This window comes from Podospora pseudopauciseta, assembly GCF_035222475.1.
Source record: "Podospora pseudopauciseta strain CBS 411.78 chromosome 2 map unlocalized CBS411.78m_2, whole genome shotgun sequence".
Lineage (NCBI taxonomy): Eukaryota > Fungi > Ascomycota > Sordariomycetes > Sordariales > Podosporaceae > Podospora > Podospora pseudopauciseta.
Genome location: NW_026946663.1, coordinates 4,164,624 through 4,184,923, shown reverse-complemented (window position 1 = coordinate 4,184,923; position 20,300 = coordinate 4,164,624). Strand labels below are relative to the sequence as shown.

The following is a 20,300-nucleotide window of genomic DNA, read 5'->3' as shown; positions in this document are numbered from 1 at the left end:
GACATTCAAACTCCCATCATTCACGTTAGGTACGCCCTACAAAAATAATAACATGGTAGTAATCGGCCTTTTTGATCACAGAATACTCTCCTAGGAAAGAGTTGTCTCTCGGTTACAAGTGTGAGCGTGGTGGAAGAGGTGTGTTTTGTGCGGGGGTAAGTTCATCCCGAAATAGATAAATCATAACAAAGTTGTCAATTCAGGGATGGTTGAGCACCTACGTACTTGGATACCTAACTTGTGTGTACTATTGCCGACACCGTGATGCCCACACACTCACTACCTAGTGCCATCAACCTCCTGATGACAACCATTCGCCATCTAGAAATAAGAAACACCCCGAGCAACCACCGAGACTGAATGCACAATAAGCTTCCTGTCAAAGTTCGTCGCATGTCCGAACTGCCATTCCGCCCACAAGGTACATGCCTACCGGACCTGTCGTTCAAGAGTCCGGAAGCTGACACTGGAAGAACTTATCCCGGAACCCACCCCGAAACCACGGAGGTCTTGTGCCTGTCAGGGGCAAAGCAATATCCTAGCGCCACACTCTCTCATAACACAAAACATCCTCGCCTCCCGCTCTTACCCAGTGCACAAACAGCACACCGAGCACACCCCGACGCCAACATCTGATCTTCATCTAATAGTGTTTACATGTATTCCTACCTACTGCGGTATGCACTAATCCAGTTCCTATCCGAACCCATCAAGTCTTATCCTATTCCATCCCGAAATTCCCGCAAAAGAATCCAGAAACCATTGCTCCGTGCTCATGTATAGCCAGCCAGCCCTCTGTGTCTAAACCAGAACTCCAATGTCCTGCATACTCTATCCCAACAGCACCCTCACCTCATCCTCACCAATAACTAGCCCCGTTACTCGGCTGCTGCCCCCGCAAATCGTCCTCGGTATACGGCGGCGGCGGAGCAGCAGCAGCAGTACTAGCGGTGCTCTGCTGCGTACCGGCCCTAGGAACACCCTGCTGTCTCCCCGAGGATGGCAAAGCCGAACCACCCCCGGAGGCACTCCCAGCATTCCCACCCTCAGCCATCCAACCCACAGCCTTGGCCATCATGCTCGGAAAATACTGCTGAATAAAACTCTCCCTGTCATCCCCAATGTTAGCCCCCATTCATCCATACCCATCCCAACCCCCTAGTGAGAACTTACGTATAATAACTATGCTTCGCATCATGCTCCCTCACCAGATTATGCGCCAGCTCATGCGCCAACACAACCCACCACCAAGTCGTAGCCTCCACCCTCTTCTGCCCCTTCAGCTCCCTCTCCACCCCTATCCCATTATCCCCCATAGCACGATGAAGCTGGTTAAAAAACCTCAAATTGCAAAACACACTCCCGTTTGCATTAAAAGCAATCGTCCCACCCGTTTCATCATAAAAGATATGTAGCGCCTTCGCCGGCAACCGGTAAATCTCCCCGCAGTCACTCAGCAACAGCTCAAACTGCTTGATTTCGGCGATATTGTTCGCCAAAAAGGTTGAGGCGTCAGTGGAGATGTCTTTGGAGATAAAGACTCGCATTCCGCGGGGAGCCTCCGCCGCGAAAGTGATGTTTTGTGCCGGGGTGGTGTCGCAGTAGACAGCCTTTTCTTTGACTTCCCTCTCGGTAGGGGGAGAGAAGAGGCTGGTCGAGTCGTGAGCGCGGGTCGAGTTGATCGCGTTGAGCAGGTTTTGCTGGACAACTGCTGGGGAGGTGACGCGGCCGTCGTCTGCTTTGCGGGTTTTGTTTTCTCCCGAGGAGACAGGGCGTTTGGTGTCTCGTTCAGGTTGGGAGGGAGGTGCAAAGTTTTCGAGTTGCCTTTGTTGCTCGCCGTCATCCCCGGTGTCCAGTCCCAGCCGTCTGGTCAAATCAGAAAAGAAGCCCCTTCTGTATTTCTGTTGTTGCGGCGGAGGAGCCAAAGCATGGTCATCTTCGGGTGAATCGTGGAAGGCACCAGGCATCTGATCACGAGTGGGCGTCTTAACCTCTTGACGAGCAGCCTCTGCCGCACGATTCTGTTCCCACTCCTGTTCCCGCTCCCGAATCTTGCTCTGTTCTGCCTCGAGAGCCTTGCGTCTCGCTTCCTCCGCGATCCTGGCCTCAGCAGCCTTGGCACGCAGGATACGATCGACATTGTACCCACGATCCCGTAACTGAAGCAACCCAAGCTTCAGGAACGGCTCAAAAAAGAAGTAGGCCGACTGATTCGGCCTGTTGAGCAAAAGTTGGCAGATGGCCTGCCCGACCTGGTACATGTCCGGCTTATCATCTTTATGTTCAGCCGCAACATATAGGATCCAGCAGTTGTCGCCCTGGGTACTAGCCGCAGAGCGCTTCTCCTGATGATACTTGTTGTGTCCCTGAAGCGACCGCCTCAGTCCAACCGAAGACACAGAAATGACCTGAAGATTCGCCTCCAACCACTTCGCATCCCTCTTGACCAGCTCCCGCTTGTCCTTCGCATATTCATGCAAGAAGATCTTGGACCGCTCAATCACATGCTTTCTCAGCCACTCTGCTCCATCCTGTCTCGATCTCTTGGTGCCAACCAGAATATGCTCCTTGACTCGACTCCCCAAGTTCTCGGACCCAAGCGCCTGGTAAAAAGCTTCAAGGGCTTCATCCTCCGGCGCACACAGTAGCGACTCTTTAAAGAGCCTGTAACTGATGTAATCATCCAAAATGACAATATCAGCCGGCGCAGCCAATACATAATGCTTCACCGGCGCATCCTCCTCCTCATAGCTCGTATCATCCGACTCCTTCGGCTTACTAGTCGCCAACTCCATCGACCCCAGCAACCAAGCCGACGACCTCATCTTCCTAATCAACTCCTTATCCTTCCTCAACGTGCTCCAGTCATCAGCCAGCGATCTCAGCAGACTCAGATACCTATCCGGACTCTGCATCACACTCAGCAGCCGGGCCGGCTCACTGCACGCCAGCGTGGCAATCTCATGCTTTGTCGGCTCCGTCCGCGCCCCGCACTTGAACAAGAACGCATTGGCGTTCTGACCAAAGTCAACAAAGTCAAAGATGTCCCCGTAGGTGGTCGAGTTGCCAAGGTAACAGTTTTGGGGCTTGACATAGACAATCGACTCCTCTGCCTTGATGCCGAATCCAAACGATGTGCCCTTCTTTCTCACCACCGGGACGATGGCAGCATTCTTCAGCTTCGCCAGGGCGCTCATGTCAAGGTCCGCGAGCCGACTGGCAAAGTACTCAAAGAGAGCAATAGCATTACTGCGGTCCTTGGGCGGGTTGGCCAAGAGCCTGTCGACGCAACGCGCCATGTCGGGGTCGCGCCGAACACCAAACTTCGGCGCATGGTCATGAAGCTGTCTCCGGAGGATCTTGTGACCAAGAACAGAAGCCCGCTCATTGACAAAGCACTGCGATGGGGAAACCAGCGCCTCCTCATCACCCTCAATCGGGAGGATAGCCTTGGGAGTCTTGGAGATGTCAAAGACAGCATACCCATTGACCGAGTGGTTCTGAATAAAGTAGGTCATAGATTTTCTCCGAAGCTCCTCGTCTGTTGAAGCCATCATGTCCACCAACTCAGAGACCGAAGGATAAGGTCGCAGACCAAGCGTGGCGAGGAATCGCCCCTCTTTGCCGGTGGCCCTGAAGCTACCTGGAGGTCCAGGCCATTGGATAATAGGCAACCGCAAAGCCCGGAGCGTATCCTTTGGCTCGAATAGCTCAGAAACCTTGTAGAGACGTGACGTGCCCTTTGCGGGCTCCATGCCACGAGGTCCATCTTCGGCAGGGCAGAGAGCTGACTCTCTCAGCTTCTTCAAGTCAGCAGCAGGGATATCCGCTTCGACCGAAGCAAGGTACCGAATAAGTTCCATATGGCTCCATCGTGGCGCGGCTCCTCCGGCAGAAGTAGGTGTTGGACTCAACAGCCGCGTGAAGATGGTGTCCAGATCAACTGTCTTTCTCACTCCAAGGGTCGTGAGGAATTTCTCCTTGACATTGGCACACCCCTCGAGCGTTGGCAGATCATCAAACAACTTGACAGAGGGAAAGAAAGCTTCGTTTGGCTTCTTCATGCCCATCTTGGTCGGCATAACCGTGATGTTCCGCAACGCCGACTCGACCGAGGACTTTGAGCTTGGGCTGAGGTTATCCCAGCTCTTTGAAAGCACCGTCAAGACCTGAACCGCGAACGAAGCATTCTTCATCAGATTCTGCTCCTCCTTTTGTCCGGCAGATTCAATCAAAAACCGAAGCCACGGCACAATCCCCAGAGGCTCCCACCCGAGAGCGCGAAGCTTGACCTCAGGAATACCAGCCGTAAAGGCATGTGGCAAGCAAGTCGGCGGCACTGGGAGCGTCGCAGGAATGTTCTTGTTGTGGTAGAACAAAATCGTGCCCAGTGTGACTATCTCACCCGAGTCACCACCCTCACTAACAGTCGCAACAGCAACATCCAAGAGTCGTCTAAGGTCGGGCTGAGAATAATCTACAGCGGCAGCGGCATTCGAAATCCACTGAATAAAATGTCGAAGCTGGTCCTTGTCCATCGCCTTTGAGCCCAGCTCTTGACAGATATCGTCAACAGTGACATCCTTGATCAGCTCAAACTCGATCAACTTTTTGATGAACGGATCATTCTTCATCGAGTTTAGAATAACCGGAATTCCTCCAACAAACTTGCTGACCTCCTCAGACGAGTTTCGGACCTTGGAGGTGGACAGGACACCTCTCGACGAAAACACCTCAATCGTAGGACGCTTCCAGGCAGTCCAAAAAGCCTCTTCAATGAGCTCGCCCACCTGAGCGCTAGGCGTAGAGTCCAAAAAGGTGTATGTCTTGAGGATATGGAGAGCCTCTGGCGCGAACTTCTCCACATCAGCCAGCGGTGGCCCCTTTTTGTTGTCGGTAGGCAGTCGCTTGAGCTTCTCATCCAGGTCCGCCATCTCGTTGATAAAAGCGAGACGGGAAAGAATGCCTGCCACGCGCAACATATCCTGATTCCATGTCCGTACCCATCGAGCATTTAGATCGATAGCCTCGCGCTCGACAGTCGGGATAACCGAGGGCGCAAAAATATGCATACCAGCACCAGTTGTCTGGGCAGTTGGGAAACCAATGAAGACACGACCACCCGGCTTCTTGCTAGGCAAAACCGACGCAAAGATATCGGCCACCTTGGCAGCCTGGCTGGAGGCAGACATCTCCGACGCAACAGTCTCATCATATGACGAAGTCAAAATCGACAACTTCGTCTCCTTAGGTGGCGGTTTCTTGGTAGCTCGCTCTAGCTCAGCAGAAAAGTTGGCACCAACATTCGTCTCGATCGTAGCCGCAGTAACCCGAAGAAAAATGGTCGATGTCGACAAAGCCGTGAGATCTTCGGCAATGGAATCCTGTACAACCTGCTCCTCCCTAGCAGCCTTTCCTCTCAGTCCCGCCGCCTGGGAAGTAGCCGAAGTAAGCTTCGAGAAGAAACTCCTGAGTGAGGGCATCTCAGAAACATGCTGCTCATTGTTCCTATTGGCCGCAACCGCCTGGGGCTTCCACCCAATAACACTCATAAACGTCCCATCAATCTGTGTGCTTGTGCGGCCGGCCGCCTTCAGCTTCATGAGCCCTCCCTGTGCTCTCGTCTCCAAATCCCTCGGAATGGGAACCCCCAAGCTTGGTGACGACTTCTTCTGAAGTGACAATATCCTCCAGTCATCAATCCAAAACTCCACACTGTCCAACGCAACAAACGTCAAACTGGTAGCAAGGAACTGGCTAACCGACAGCAAATTCGGCAGCGGCGTCGTCGTATTCCTGTAGTCCAGAATAAAAGCCGTGTCCTTGGTCACCTGCTCCTGCGGCAGCGAATACTTCTTCGTAAACAGCGCGTTCCCCTTCCAGTAAAACGCCATCGCCTCGCTTCCCGAGCTGACAAATGGCTCCTCGCAGTCGGCAAAGACACTGTAGAACCCAACCCCAAAAGCGCCAATCTTGGTCTCATCCGGGTTTCCCTCCGCAATCCTCTTCAGTCTCGCCCAGTCTGTCTTTGTAAACGGCTGGCCATCGTTCTGCACCACCAATCGTCGGAGGGTATGATTCTGGACGGCATGTTTAAGCACCTCGGACTGGTTCGTCGTCTGTGGAAGCGGGACGCTGATCGAGGGTATTGTCTCGAACTTGACCTTGACTGTGGTAGCTTGTGCATCGGCGGCGTTCTGGATCAGCTCTCGGAGGGTCGTCCACTCCCCAGAGTATCTCGCCAATACCTTGTCGATTAGGGCGCGGGTATCGACAGTGACCGCTTCTTCGTCGTCACCATTGCTCAAGGCTTGCGCACGAAGCCGTGCGTAGTCCATGGCTTTTCAAAAGCGGCTGGAATATCGGTATTGGTGTCCTGGGGCCGATGCCGACAAGGTTGTATTACTGGGGTGCTCGGAAGGGAAACAAACTGTATTATAAGAAATCCGATCGTGAAATGTGTTCTCTTCTTCTTCTCTAGCTGTAAAAGTCGAAAGGAAAACAAGGCGAAAGCTTAAAGGAAAGAGATCGAAAAGTCCTAGGAGTTCGTTGACCGATAGAGCCCTTGGAGGGGCTTGAGCTTGCTCAGCTGCTGCACCTTGAGGGACCAGAAGACACCAAGGCTGCAGGCTGCAGATGAGGCGGCGAGGCCAGTGACGTTGGGCGTCTCAGCGGCAGGCAATGCGCCTTATCACCCTCTTATCGCCGCCCGCCCTCGGAGCAACGACGCTGGAAGCCCACCAGGTTGCCTGTGCTTTGTAATCAGGTGAAAGCCCACGCGGGTGAAAAGAAACCTCCCGAAGAAAGGAAGAAAGCACTGGAACAGCTATCGCACCTCAAATTCTACTGTTGCCTGAATTTTTCGGACATCAGAAGATATTCAGAGACAAAATGTTACAGTTGTTGTAGTTGTAACCCTAACCATCATCGTCCCCCTACCCCTGAACTTGGAGAGATCAGATTTCTCTCCAACATTTGGGAGGAAATGCTGATGCCACCACAAGAGATGGGCGTTACGCCACTCGCTCATGTTCTTTTAGCACACTCAGACGACCATGTTTCAGTTACACCATCATTCAGCCACACCGAAGGTTTCCACAACCGCATGCCAGCACTAGCTTCGAATCAAGCAGTCTTAGTGATGATTATTTGTCCAGTATGGTGGTAGTGTCACGTTGGATTTACTCAATCATTCTACTTGGGATCACACAAGCCACTCATATCATCAGCTGGAATGGCAGACACAACAACTAGCAACTTCGATTGTTTCACTCAACACACACTCATTTGTATTCCCCAACACTAATACGTATCGACTACTCACGGGTGTTAACTAATCAATCATTTGCAACAAAACCACCACATGTCTGCCCTCAAACTCAAACAGCTCCCCGGCAGAGCAAGCACCCAGAACAACTTTCATGCCTAACCATCCTGACGGTATAGTCTTCCCTTATCTGCCTTGATAGTTTTCCTCTAGAAATGCAGCAACCAATAAAACAAAACAGCCGAGACCAACGACATAAAACTTGATTATTGCGCTCCATTTCCCCTTTGATGGTGCGTAAACTGCGCCTGAACAATAAGAGGCAGAGTATATACTCTTATGCCCCAATACAATGCTTTCCCCAGTATCCCGAAAACTCCCCATCCCAATTACACGAAATGCAAGTTAAACACGCAAATATGTACAGTAAACCAAGCAATCCTTGAGCTTCCACGTTGCCGTTGTGCCATTCGTCCTGTCCGATGACGACTGAAAACTGATGGCCGTATGATAAATAAGCACAGACTGGTGAATGAGCTTGCCGCAATGGCAAGAGACCGATATGGGGCATCAAACGTATATCGTTTACCCTCCTCTTCTAATCGCGAAGGTGTTCGCGAAGGTGATGCCGCCGCCCATTCGCCCCAGTCGGCGCGTAGGCCATACCGGGCACGGCAGGATCCGAACTCGCCGCAGCGGCAGGACTAGTCCCCCTGCTGCCAGCACCACCCCTTCCAGGTCTCGGGCTGGGCATCACCCCTCCCATGGCGCCTATCCGCGGGCTGCGCGGGGTACTTCCTCCCCTCGTTTCCCTACGGCCGCTCTTGAGCTGTTGATTCTCCGTCCTCAAAAGATCCAGCTCCCTTTCGCGATCCCGGACCATGTCCTGTAGTTCGGCAAGTTGACGCTGATGATAATCCAGCTCATTGGCTGCATGAATCTGCTGAATCTTGACGATATTCTCGTTGGCCCGCGTAGTGAGAACTGCAATCTCTTCCCTGAGCCTCTTCATCTCGTGGTTCTGCTCCTGTTGATAACTGGAGGCGTTCTGGTAATTCTGACGGACAAAGTCGGCTTCGTTTGACAAGGCAGCAGCCTTCTTCTCAGCCTTTTCTGCCCTGGCTTTGGTTTCGGCGAGTTCCTTCTCGAGCTGGGCAAACCGGGCAATGTCTGGGACGGTTGACTGTTCCATCGCCAGTGTGGCCTCGGCAAGCTTGAATTCAAGCGCCTTGTTATGCTCCTTGAGCGACGCGACCTCGGCCTTGACATTCTCGAGCTTCTCCGTGGCTGCTGCCGCGACCTTGTTGGCCTGCTTGCATTCCTTCTCAAAGTCGGACCGGTCGTTGAGAGCTTCTGTATATCTCACGTGAAGCGTGTTGAGGGTGCCTCTCCATGACTCAAGTTCCTTCTCTAGAGGATCAGTATGTGCACGCAACTTCGCGTTCACGGTGCTGAGATCGTCAACCCGGTTCTCAAGCTTGAATATCTGGAAATGCCAGTCAGTTTTAGGTCTCCAAAATAGTCTCATGGGGAGTTTCCTTACTTGGTACGCCATACCCTCCAACTGGGCAACCGGCACTTCGGCCATCTCTGCCGACCGCTCGTTATTAACAGGGTGGCGCGCCAAAGTGTCTCTCAGCAGCTCAGACATGGGCACCGAGGACGAAGCTCGCGTGGTCTTTCGACGCTTCGACATCATATCTTGGTCATCATCCAAGGGACGCTTCCGACGACCCAACTCGCCATTATCAGCTTGAGTTTGGGGTTGTGACTCCCACATCTCGTCCACACTAATTGGGAGGGGTTGAGACACGTAATCAATATCGTTCTCGGGGTTTTCCAGAAAGCTGGCAAATGCTGCGGCAACCTCATGAGGTGGAGGTGCGTATTCGGGGTCCTTGAGATGCCTGACCAGCAATGCGGTCACCTGGCAAAGCGCATTGCTAATCTCCAGAGGTGACATATCGGGATACGAAGGCATTTCACGGAGCTGTAGTAAAATGTGCTCCAAAGAGCAAATGGTGGCGAGGGACAGGAATATTGTCGATTCGCAACTGAGCTTGGGAGGCAGGTCGACCTGCCTGGCTTCATGGTCGAAGAGAATGACGACATCGAGTTGCCCGCCAATCTTGGAAAGATCTTGGCCAGCTTCTGCCACAATCACCCTGGCCGCCTCGCTGACGTGCTCCGGCGACTCGGTACTCAAGACTGCATACGTCTTGTTCAGCTGGGACAAGGGAACCTCTTGTGCGACGATTTCCTCAAGGTATTTCAGGGTCCTTCCTGGGCGTGCCACGATTAAGATGCGGTCGTTGAGCCACCGCAGCGTCTTGAGAAACTCATAGACAAAGGAGAACTTGCTGTTGGAATTGATAGCATGCTTCAGCATGCCTTCAGAGTTGAGTTGATGGAATGTGTCGTCGTCGAATGCTGGGAGGTCAACCAGGTCGTTCAATCGCCTGAAAAAGGCATCAATCTTGGCCGTCAGAGCATCGTCCGGAGCTTGCAAGCCTGGTTCGCAGTAGACATCGCCAAACTCAGTCATCGCCTGCAGGTTTTGAGCAATAACATCAACATAGAGCGACCGGGTGTTGGCCGCCATGGGTAGGGTTACCACGAATTGTCGAAGCTCAATAGGGTTTTCATCGATGTCGTGTGCCGCGTCGTGATCGGAATCCACCTCGGCGGTCCCCAGTGGTTGTACATCGTGAACCGTGAACAGAGGGTTCGACATGGCTAGGCCTTCGCCTACACCGTGTGAGAGATCCACAGAGGTCGTTAGATCCGACGGAGCAACTGTCGTTGGTAGATTCTCATACTCCATCTCGGTGTTGTGCTGATGATGGCTGCCGATAACAGGGAGCTCGGTGGAAGAAAGCGTGAGGGCTTCCTCAGGGTAGTGGCTTTGTGAGGCCTCAAATAAACTGCCATCGTGAAGACCGATGGCTTCTCGCAATTCTTCCACTGCGTCACGCCGAGGAAGGCTCCGGCTTGATATTGGTACCGCAATGGAGGGAGAAGAAGGACCTGGACCTGGACCGGCCTCGGATAAGATTGACGGCTGCGGGTGATGTAAATGGGTCATGTCGGACATTGGAAATGCAGGCTCTGTGTGCTGCAGCTGGGCTTCTTCCGAAACGGGAAATGAAGATTGTTGAGGTTGTGGGGGTGGTGGAGGTTGCGACTGAGCCTCTTCCGATACTGGAAATGAAGGCTCTGGGTTATGCGACTGGTGGACTGCCAACTCTGGCTCTAACTCTGGCTGCGGTTCTGGTTCAGGTTCTGGATGCAGCATCCAGTCTGGTAGGGCTGATCTCAGATCTACGACAGCGTCGGACTGCTTGCCAGATGGCGGCGTTGGCCCCATTTTGATTCGAATGTTGTTGGAGACTGGTCGTAATGTTTCAGTTTCTGATCGTTGAGGGAGAGATTGAGTAGTGGGGAAGGTAGAACTGCGCGGCGGAACAGAACCGGAACTTGCGGCTCTGGCCAAGCGGGTATCACTGACAGGTGGTTTTGTGGTGTTCGCTGTTGGAAACCAGAGTCCTCTCTTTTTGCGCCGTTTCGGGAACGAACTCTTCGACCCTTTGGCTCAACTCCTGGCTTTGAGTTCGAATTTGGTTCAAGTGGCTCGAAAGTGGCACAAATGAATCCACCAACTGCGCTTGCTGCGACTGCCAACTGGAGCTCGAGATCTCTAGTGAGGTGACCTGTGGTGAATCAGCTCGCGGCGCGTTGCTCACACTTGGGATGGAGGAGTTTTCGATGGGTGCAGGCGTGCGGCGTTGTTGGCTAATCGCAACTTGACTATCTCGATTCACTTCGCTGCCTTGGTAAGCCTCAGCCACAGCAGACTCCACTCCGCCGAAGGGGTCGTTGCTGAGGTGAGGGTAGTCGGGCTGCGTCAAGAACCCCGACACGGAGCTGCTCTGTGAATGGTTATTCTCGTCTCGAAACGCCTGTGGCGTGTTGTGGTTGACAGGTTGATGTAATGGATCAGGTTGGCGCGATGGTATCAGAGACTCTGATGTCGTCTCCTCGTCGTGATCCAACGTTTTCGATACTTGAGGTTCTTCCCAGCTGGATTTTTGTTGCTCCTTGCGCTGTTGCTCTTCTTGCTGGCTCTGCCCCACCTTCTGCTGGTGCTCTTCGACCTGTTGCTCACCCTCTGCCTGCTGCGATTGTTCGCTCGCGACTTGAGAATCCAACGCTTGTTGCTCCTCACGCTCGAGAGAACCCACTCTCCGTCCTTGCGATTGGCTAGCCAGCACAATCTCCGGGATCGTTGAACTGAGCTCCGACTCGCCAGTGGCTTGGGAATCAGGTATGGTTCGCTGGCTGAGAACCTTTCCAGATGAGGCCTCGTTGCTATCGGTATGGGATGTGGAATCGAGCTGACTGCTGTTTTGAGACGAGAGCTGAGATGCTGTAAACAACTGATAGTCGTTAGGATCCACTTGTGACGGCGGATGAATATCCAGTACAAGCTGCCTCCCTGCCTTGTCAGGAATATTATCAACTTCAACCCCAAGCTCTAGCTCTGGCGATGTATAGCCAGAGTCGTTGCCCTTGGCCCTCTTCGCAGGTCTCGCGTCGTCTTCCTCGTTCTCGTCCTCGGCGGCTTCGGGCAGAGAGCTTGCTGGTCGCTTTCTGCTCTCCTGACCTTCCCCAGCGAGGAGCTTCTTCTTCTTCTTCTCGGCCTCCCACTCGTTGATGGCTACCTCGTTTACGTGCTTGGCAGGCTCCTAAGAAGAGGAAACACCCCATGGCGGTTAGCGCGTCCCCAGGGAATTGAACAAGACAAGAAGCTTTGACAGGCAAGCTAAACAGCACAGGAATCATCAAGTACCCAGGTTGGATCGTAGGTCTGCCCCTCGGGGCTATCCTCCCAGTCTATCAAGTACAGGAGCTTGCCGCGCTCGACCTTCTCGTCGAGGATGCTGCGGATTTGGTACTCCTCTTCAGGAGTGGGATCGCGTGTGGCCTTGCGATGTCTGGCTTTGGGCGGTTTGGACTTGGCCTTTCTTCTGGCAGGCATTGGCAACCTTTTGGCAACCTTTTGACAGAATGGGCAAGGCTGCCAGTGGGCTTCCGCGACGGGACGCGAACTCGTACTACAGACCGGCGACCAAGCGCCTTGATGATTGTCTTGGGTATTTGGGAAGGCTGCGACAGCCGGGCCTTTGGCACCAAGTTAGCCACGCTTTGGCAAGGGTCCTGTCAATTGAGTACACGCGTTGATTGGTCAGCCTTACCTAGCTCGGGAGGTCTCTGGGAGGTCACGTGCTCAGGCGCTTCGCTTGGCTGTGGGCCGTCCAAGCAAGTCTCTGGTTGCGGGTTTGCAAGTGTTTGTTTTCGCGTCGAAGCGGTTCTTGGTGCTGGGATATCTGGGTTCGCTCACGGCGCTGGTCAGTCTATTTCTTTGTTTGCAAGCCCGGCCCCGGCCCCGGCTGGTTTACTTACTTGCTTGTTTGCTGACAGAAAATGGTGCTGGCAAAAGAACGGAAATGGAAAAGGTTGTGGGCTGCAAGGTAGATAACATGTAGGTCTCTCCTCGCGGGTCAGGTTAATTCAAGGTCTTCTCAAGAATTTCACCTGCCCGCCAGCTTACAGTGGCTCCCTTGCGGCTTAAAATATTGATGGCCGACTGTCGACAGTCGACAATGAAGAGTAGATGACCCGCCTGCTCTGGTGAGCCACGATATCAGAGGAGTCTACCTATCAGGCCGAATCACATCTTAGCTCTAGACTGCGAAGAAGATCATTCCATGACCTCTTCATCAAGCAGCAGGCAGCAGACAGGGAACATCGGCAAGAAGCTAGTTCTGGCCGTTGAGACTCGGCTGTAACGACGAACGCTCAGAAACTAGCCGTTCACACAAGCCAGGCTACACAAGCACTCACCTGTGCAAAGGGACTTGGGATCACAGATATGTATGTAGTTCGCGTCATGCTCCTCACACCCAAAAAGGTTTGATTCATGTTAAAATTGGAAATGTGGCCAATCACTCATCTCTTTCTTCTCTTGGCCCCCTCCTGGACATCACCTGGCTCGGTTGTTTCAGGGACTACTGTGTCATCTACGCAGAGTATCACAGATGGCGAACCGAGTCTCCTATCTGCGTTCACCGTACCTGCTGCTTTTCCGACTTCGGTGTTTCAGAACTACTATGGTTCGTAGTCACAAAAGTATGCCCTTGGGTGATCCTCGAAAGCTGACCTTGACTGTCTTGATATCAGTCACCCCTGGGCCGACCACGGACAGTCAACCTCAACCCGTGATTATTGACCCGGTGTCAAACGTGACCTTCCCTTTTAACCTCACAAACCCAGACAGGACACCGACTCATGGTCTGGACCCAATTCTGTATCCCCCAGCTCTGGCCAACCTGACATACAAAGATGCCAACACCCTAGTCCACGATGCCATCAACTCAATCTGGGCCATCTTGGAAACCAGCACATCAGACAACTGCTCCAAATGCACAGCTTCCCTGTTGGTCGGTCAAACCGTGGCCAGATTTGCGCCTGCGCGGTTGCCTGAGGTTATGATATCCCTTTGCATTGGGACAGGATTTCAAACAGCAGCTGTGTGTGAGCAGACATACCAGGCCGCCACTTACGGCGCTCCATGGACACAGGTGTTGACTTTTGCCAATGTATCGGGACTGGATGGACAGTATATCTGCGCCTGGCTGAGTCCTACTTTCTGCCCTCCACCTACAGTCGTTCCATATAAAGTCCAGTTTCCAAAACCAAGGCCGGAAAAAACCAAAACACCATCCAGGAGCGGGAAAAGAGTCAAGGTCCTGCACCTGTCGGACCTTCACCTGGACACCCGATACAAAACTGGTTCTGAAGCAAACTGTACTGCTGGGATGTGTTGCAGGATCTCCTCAACCCACTTTTCGAACTTGAACTCAACTCAAGCTGTTATCAATCAGCCGGCACCACTTTTTGGTTCTTACAAGTGTGATTCGCCCTACTACCTAGCACTTGCCGCGCTCCAATCCATTCTGCCCCTGACTGGTGTTTCAATCGAGAACCCACCAGCGTTTACTTTGTACAGTGGCGACTTGGTTGCCCATGAAATAGAAAGTGCGAGCGGAAGAGAATATGTGCACTCCACGGAGGTGTCCGTTTGGCAAATGTTCAAGGCATACATCGGGGGGCCCATCTATGCGGCACTTGGTGTGAGTTTTTATGTTGTCTCCTCCATTTATCTCTAGTGAAGGTGGTCAAGTTACTCACGAAATCCAGAACCACGACTCAGTCCCAACCAACCTCGAAAGTCCTCACTCCATCGACCGCAACGGGCCTCTCGGCCAACAATTCTCCTGGCACTACGATCATATCTCCAAGCTCTGGGAGCACTATGGTTGGATCGACAATGCTACTCAGACCCAAGCTTCTTTGCATTATGGCGGCTACTCTATTGGCCATCCGCTGGGCTTGAGGATTATTACAATCAACACCGATTTTTGGTACCAAGCCAATAATTTTGCATTTCTACATGCTGACAACCCAGACTACTCGGGAATTTTCTCCTTTCTCGTGGAAGAGCTTCAGAAAGCTGAGGACGAAGGCCAACGGGTATGGATCATGGGCCATGTGCCCACCGGCTGGCAGGGCCAAAATGCTCTCCCTGGGGGGTCGGATGCTTTCTATCAAATCATTGAGCGATACTCTCCGCATGTAATTTCTAACGTGTTTTTCGGTCACACCCATGAAGGCACGTATTTAATTCTTGATATTGCTACAAGAGCCTTCAAACTGACTTCAATTTTTGCCAGACCAAGTTTCCATTTTCTACAGTAACAATGGAACTTTACAAACAGCATATGATGCTCTTGTTACGGCATGGACCGGCCCCTCATTGACCCCGTTAACCAACCTGAACTCGGGTTACCGCCTGTACGAAGTCGACACTGGCACATGGGAAATATTCGAAGCCTACACTTACTACGCTGACGTCAACACCTTCACTACTCTCAATGGTACCGGGCCAGTCTTCCAACTGGAATACTCTACACGCGAGGCCTACAGTCCAGCGGGAGACTGGCCTGAGGGCGAACCTCTAAACGCCACGTTTTGGCATCGAGTCACAGAAGCCATGGAAAAGGACAAAGGGCTGGTCAGTCTGTTCAACACCTACCAAGGGAAGAGTAGTATCAGGAGTCCAAACTGTACAAGTGATGCTTGCGCAGCAGGGAAGATCTGCTACATAAGGAGTGGCAGCACTGCCTTGGGAAGGGCTTGTCCGCAAGGCTTTGGCAGTGTCCAAAGCCCATACACCGGCGTCAACTTCTGATAAAGACTGTCTTTCATAGAAAAGAATATATCGTGTGTTGTCTCCTAAACGCCATATGTTGCTGCCAAAGTACATCATAACATCCCAAACCTAACAGAAAGAAACGCCCGTCTCAAAACATCCCCAGTCATCTAGAAGAAAGCCACCAACCCCAAAGCAAGCCCCCACATCAACCCCCTCTTGAGCGTCAAGCTCCCCGCTCCAGCAGTAGCAAAAGCAACCTTCTCCTCCGTCCCAGTAGGCACATTAATCCCCGCCGGGGCAGCAGCAACACCAGCAGCCGACGCACCACCACCCTCAACAACAGCCTCCTCCCCATTCCCATCCCCAGACTCACCCAAGAGACTACCGCTCAACCCAAAGTCAGGCCCCTCCCCAGAAGCCACAAGCTCCCAATCACCATCCCCTGCCCATTCACCACCCCAAACAGCCGCAACCCGTCCCGGCTCACCATTCACCGCAGCACCAGCCTCAGGCGCAACAGTAGCCCAAACACCATTGCCCACCACAACAGCAGCCTCTGTCCCCAAAACATTCGGGCAAGTGATCGTAACAGTCGGCTCGGCGCACCCGGCACACTTGACGGCAGTCTGGACAAAGTTGGGGGGGATCCCGCTCTCGGGGATAGACCAGAGGTTGGCATCGCCAGTGAACTCTTGCATAATCGTATAAGTAGCATCCCAGGAAGAGCTCGCGTCAACAGCGATAAAATTGACGGCCCATTCACGGGTAAAAGTAGGCTCGGGGGGGTCGCAGGAGAGGAGAGAGGCGGAGTATAGTCCGTCGGTGCCTATCCACTCACTTTTACTCTCCATCATTAGACAACCGGTCGATATATATCACAGAAAGGGGGGAAGGAAGCTTACGACATGACGACGATGAATTTAAAGAGTCTAAAAGAAGTGTAGTAGTAGAAGAACAAGTCAAAAAGAGTGACTTAAGTCAAAAGAGGGTGTCTGTCAAGAAAAACAAAAAAACACAGAGAGCGACTACGGTTGAATGATCCAAACCTTGAGGAAAGAAAAAGGCGAACAAGAGCTCGCCATGGTGGTCGTGTATCGTGGCTTATATGCCAGAACAGAATCACTCGGTCACCCATCTCTGATTTGAAACTCTTACCTCCCACGCCTGAGTGATTTGGACGGCCGTCCCGAGCTATGTTGTGGTGTCTTGGTTCGGGAATGGGGGTATATTGAGAAGCATTCCTACGTCGTCGGTGAGGAAGCGGGAGACGCGACCACATGAGGGACTGAGCTGGGACGATTCTGAGACGTCGAGATGCCAGTGACGAACACAAAAATAAACCAGAGCGTAGGGACCAGATAAGAGTCGCGTTGAAATGCACGTACAGCAGCCAGTGTTCAAGAATCATCACAGTGAGGGAAGTTGGGCAGCCCGGGCCTGGATCACAGATCACGAATGCCAACGACACCACGAGAAGCCCACATCAACAAACATTGCAAATCACATCTTGACGGCAATGACTTGATTGATAGCAGAGCAATCGCAGCACTTGGCAGCAAAATCACAGCAATCAATCGTAATTCATGATAATCCAGGTCCAGAGAAGCCCTCAACCAGCCCCTCCATCACCATTATCAACAGCAAAAAAGAATTGTCTCCAATCATTCAGCATTTAACACCCACAGAGAAAAAGGTGCAAAACTTCCTATCAAGGATTTCAATCTCCGGAGCGCGACTCTCAAACGAGGGTCAGGCAACCAGACGCCGTGGGATACTAGCGACGGTCGTGGCAGCTCCGTGAATACTTTTTGATCTAAAGAAGAAAAAGAAGAAACCGTCAAATTCGCACCGCAAAATCTAAAGATATACCCCAAAACTTTTCAGTGGGGTCTGGGTCTGTGCTTTTTCTCGGCGCGACACGGCGCCCGCTTTTTCGCCCCACACACATGTCTGTATCTTATCTGAATCTTATCGCACCCTGCCATCTTCCACCGCCTTCTCCAGTCGCCTCAGTTAAACCATCAACCCCATCATCACCACCCTTCCCGTCCTCCCACATCCCCCCATTCCCCTATAACCCCCGCCCACAATGCCCTCAGAAGACTACCGCGCCGCAGTCCCCGGCACTCTCAAACTAAAAGGCGTCTCCAACAACCCTGCCGCCATAAAAAAGAAGAAGAAAAAATCCAAATCCAAACCCTCCGACCTAGAAAAGAATCTCTCTACCGGTCCCCCAGCAGACAAACCAACACCCGAACCCACCCCCGACTCAGAAAAACAACTCCAACGCCGCTCACCATCCCAAGAACCACCACCAGAAAACGGGGAGAACGACGATAATGATCCCCCAAAGACAGAAGCAGAGCGCAGGTTCCTAGAGGCAAAGCGCAAGAGGGTATGCTTCCCCCCCCCAACCATCCCATTTTTCAGTGCTGTTACTGACGGGTGTTGTATCAACAGTTACAAGAACTCACCTCCTCGGGCAAACTCCGCCCCGAGCTCCTCAAAACCCACAAGCAGCGCGTCGAGGAGCTGAATTCCCACCTCTCCAGGCTGAGCGAGCACCACGATATGCCAAAGATTGGGCCCGGTTAAATCACATCACGCCTGTTTGTTATTGAATGTCCGGGAGAAAAAAAGGGGGCACATTCCAACTCGAGACATTCACCAGAGACACCTTGTTTACATTACTTCTCCATGCTATTTTCGATACCCAAAATCACTCTCATAGCGGCCATAATAAACAAAGCGAGATCATGCGCAATCACTACCTATACTTTTGGAGTTGCCAAAACATGGCAGAGGCTAGGGATTCGAATGATGGAGAGAGATATAATTCGTAGGATCACAATCTCACTCATGTCTCTTTTGTAATGTCAATAGTATTCCTCTATCATCATGTCAGCATAGCTACAGCAGAAAGCTGCTTCCTACCCATCCATTGATCCCTCCAATCCACCAATTATAATACCCGTATATATGTACATTCCCTCTCTTCTCTCTCTCTGTGCGTGTGTTTGTGTTCCATCTATGCCATATGTTTCCCTTTTGTTACCATGTGTATATCCCTCCCGTAATGAATGTGATGCCTGCGCCGGCCGTGAATGACGCAGTACGGCTCGCCAAGAAAACAACAAATGATGAACCCCAAGACCCTGAAAATAAAACCAAGACCCATTGCGATGCAGAACGACAGAAAGAAAAGAACCACCATCAGAAAGAAAAGAGCCGCCACCATGAAGCACCCCAGCTCAATGCCCGCCAGGAAACAAACAGGGGGCCCCCATTCCCACCCGGTTTGCGTCCGCACCAATTCCACCCACTAAATCAGAAACATGCCCATCGCAGCAATAACACCCGCCAACAACGACCCCTTTTGCTGTTTCTGCATCCCGGGAGCCCCGTTCTGAAGGCTAGGGGTAACAGTCGGCTCCTCAGCACCCGCTGGCGTCGTCTCTACCGGGATGTCATAGACAAAAGTCGTCGATGTGACAGTGATGACATTGCCATTGGAGGTCTGAGTGAAAGTGGTGACGATAGAGCTAGAGGTACGTCTCGTGTTGCTCGTGTTGGGAGGAGGCGTAGAAGTAGACGTCTCCTCATCAGGCAGGATGGTAGAGGTCGTCAAAGTCGTTTCTATATTGACTATTAGCAATCACTCCACATTCATATCAACGAGCAAAACGTCGAGCAAAACGTCGAGCAAAACGTCGAGCAAAACGTCGAGCAAAACGTCGAGCAAAACGTCGGGAAAAAAAAAAAGCCGAACGTACCTCCATCAACCGCAGAAGACAACACCTGCGATGAAGAGGACGACGACAACGACGAAGAGGACGACGAAGCCATAGAGGTGGAAGACGCACCAACAGTCGTCCGCGGCACAGAAGAAGAAGGGTCATCCGGGGGAAGAGTATTCCCTGTGGGACTCGTGAGGGACGTACCAGGTTGTGTAGTAGGAGTAGGCTCGGGAGTGGGCGTGGGAGACGGCTTGCTGCTGGGAGTGATGACCGAGGTGCTGGGGGTGGTGGTGGTGGTGGTGGTGGTGGTCTCAACTGGGGGCACAGAACTAGAGGACGTTGAAGTTGTGGGCTCGGGTTCAGGCACGCTAGTGGAGGTTTCGATCGAGGTCGAGTTCGCGTCCCGCTTGGCCAGTTGGACAATGGACGTTGCCAGAGCCGCATTGGCTTGGTGAACGGCCGCAACGGCATCGCGCTCCGATGGCCAGACACCGTCCTGGAACTTCTCGGGGAAGTACCGGTGGAGAAGGTCGTGAAGAGACTTGGGCGATGCCGCGTTCAGTAGAGCTGAGAATGATGAATCCCTTGAGGCATCGGCGACCTCTTGCTGGCCTTCGGCCTGATGGCACGGCATCTTCCACCGCGGGTGAGGGCCGGCCATGGCCACACCGGTCAGCACCAGCCATGTGAAGCCCAAGACCAACATGGCTCTTCGACAGAAAGTCATGGTTTTGCGTCGAGGTTGTGGTTGGCCGTCCTCGAGATCTTTTGGTGTCCGGATGGCAGCCTTCTCGTCGATGTCGACAGAGGGAACTGGCTCGTGAGAAGGCGGCTTACCACCGACTGGGCTTGAAGGACTCATGGCTGTTTTTGATAATGCAGAAGAGGAGACGATCAGGTGGGGGGGAGTGCCGAATAGCTGCAGGAAGAGTCCACCGTGATGTATGGCGCTGAATCTCCGCGCCTATGGAAAAGCTTGCCGCCGATGTATCGCTCGCACTAGTCTAGGAGATGCCCAGTA

The 20,300-nt window shown here is 52.6% G+C and overlaps 7 protein-coding genes across 7 annotated transcripts; 2 read left to right on the top strand and 5 right to left on the bottom strand.

Annotated features, from left to right (window-relative positions):
* Positions 1-254: 254 nt before the first annotated feature.
* Positions 255-6,817, bottom strand: QC763_211620 (uncharacterized protein). The gene is made up of 2 exons (XM_062910205.1): positions 1,174-6,817; positions 255-1,109 (listed from the first exon to the last, which is right to left on the bottom strand). The coding sequence occupies exons 1-2, from the start codon at positions 6,336-6,338 to the stop codon at positions 860-862; spliced, it is 5,415 nt and encodes a 1,804-aa protein (XP_062769099.1). The 5' UTR covers positions 6,339-6,817; the 3' UTR covers positions 255-859.
* Positions 6,818-7,236: 419 nt separating this feature from the next.
* On the bottom strand, positions 7,237-10,634 carry QC763_0042660 (uncharacterized protein; the record flags this gene model as incomplete). Its single annotated transcript, XM_062905653.1, has 2 exons — positions 7,237-8,753; positions 8,811-10,634. The coding sequence occupies 2 exons, from the start codon at positions 10,632-10,634 to the stop codon at positions 7,866-7,868; spliced, it is 2,712 nt and encodes a 903-aa protein (XP_062769098.1). The 3' UTR covers positions 7,237-7,865.
* A 133-nt stretch (positions 10,635-10,767) lies between these two features.
* On the bottom strand, positions 10,768-13,019 carry QC763_0042650 (uncharacterized protein; the record flags this gene model as incomplete). The annotated part of the gene is given in 4 exon segments (XM_062905652.1): positions 10,768-12,012; positions 12,117-12,312; positions 12,324-12,654; positions 12,731-13,019. The coding sequence occupies 2 exon segments, from the start codon at positions 12,303-12,305 to the stop codon at positions 10,768-10,770; spliced, it is 1,434 nt and encodes a 477-aa protein (XP_062769097.1). The 5' UTR covers positions 12,306-12,312; positions 12,324-12,654; positions 12,731-13,019.
* QC763_211600 (uncharacterized protein) lies at positions 12,491-15,626 on the top strand. Its single transcript, XM_062910204.1, has 5 exons — positions 12,491-12,809; positions 12,942-13,440; positions 13,508-14,460; positions 14,528-14,999; positions 15,061-15,626. The coding sequence occupies exons 2-5, from the start codon at positions 13,248-13,250 to the stop codon at positions 15,576-15,578; spliced, it is 2,136 nt and encodes a 711-aa protein (XP_062769096.1). The 5' UTR covers positions 12,491-12,809; positions 12,942-13,247; the 3' UTR covers positions 15,579-15,626.
* Positions 15,627-15,709: 83 nt separating this feature from the next.
* QC763_211595 (uncharacterized protein) lies at positions 15,710-17,423 on the bottom strand (the record flags this gene model as incomplete). The annotated part of the gene is made up of 2 exons (XM_062910203.1): positions 16,445-17,423; positions 15,710-16,379 (listed from the first exon to the last, which is right to left on the bottom strand). The coding sequence occupies exons 1-2, from the start codon at positions 16,447-16,449 to the stop codon at positions 15,710-15,712; spliced, it is 675 nt and encodes a 224-aa protein (XP_062769095.1). The 5' UTR covers positions 16,450-17,423.
* Positions 17,321-18,615, top strand: QC763_211590 (uncharacterized protein). The gene is made up of 2 exons (XM_062910202.1): positions 17,321-17,937; positions 18,003-18,615. Exons 1-2 carry the CDS (start codon positions 17,632-17,634, stop codon positions 18,135-18,137), a joined length of 441 nt encoding a protein of 146 aa, XP_062769094.1. The 5' UTR covers positions 17,321-17,631; the 3' UTR covers positions 18,138-18,615.
* Positions 18,431-20,141, bottom strand: QC763_211585 (uncharacterized protein; the record flags this gene model as incomplete). Its single annotated transcript, XM_062910201.1, has 2 exons — positions 18,431-19,178; positions 19,316-20,141. The coding sequence occupies 2 exons, from the start codon at positions 20,139-20,141 to the stop codon at positions 18,865-18,867; spliced, it is 1,140 nt and encodes a 379-aa protein (XP_062769093.1). The 3' UTR covers positions 18,431-18,864.
* Between the last annotated feature and the right edge of the window lie 159 nt (positions 20,142-20,300).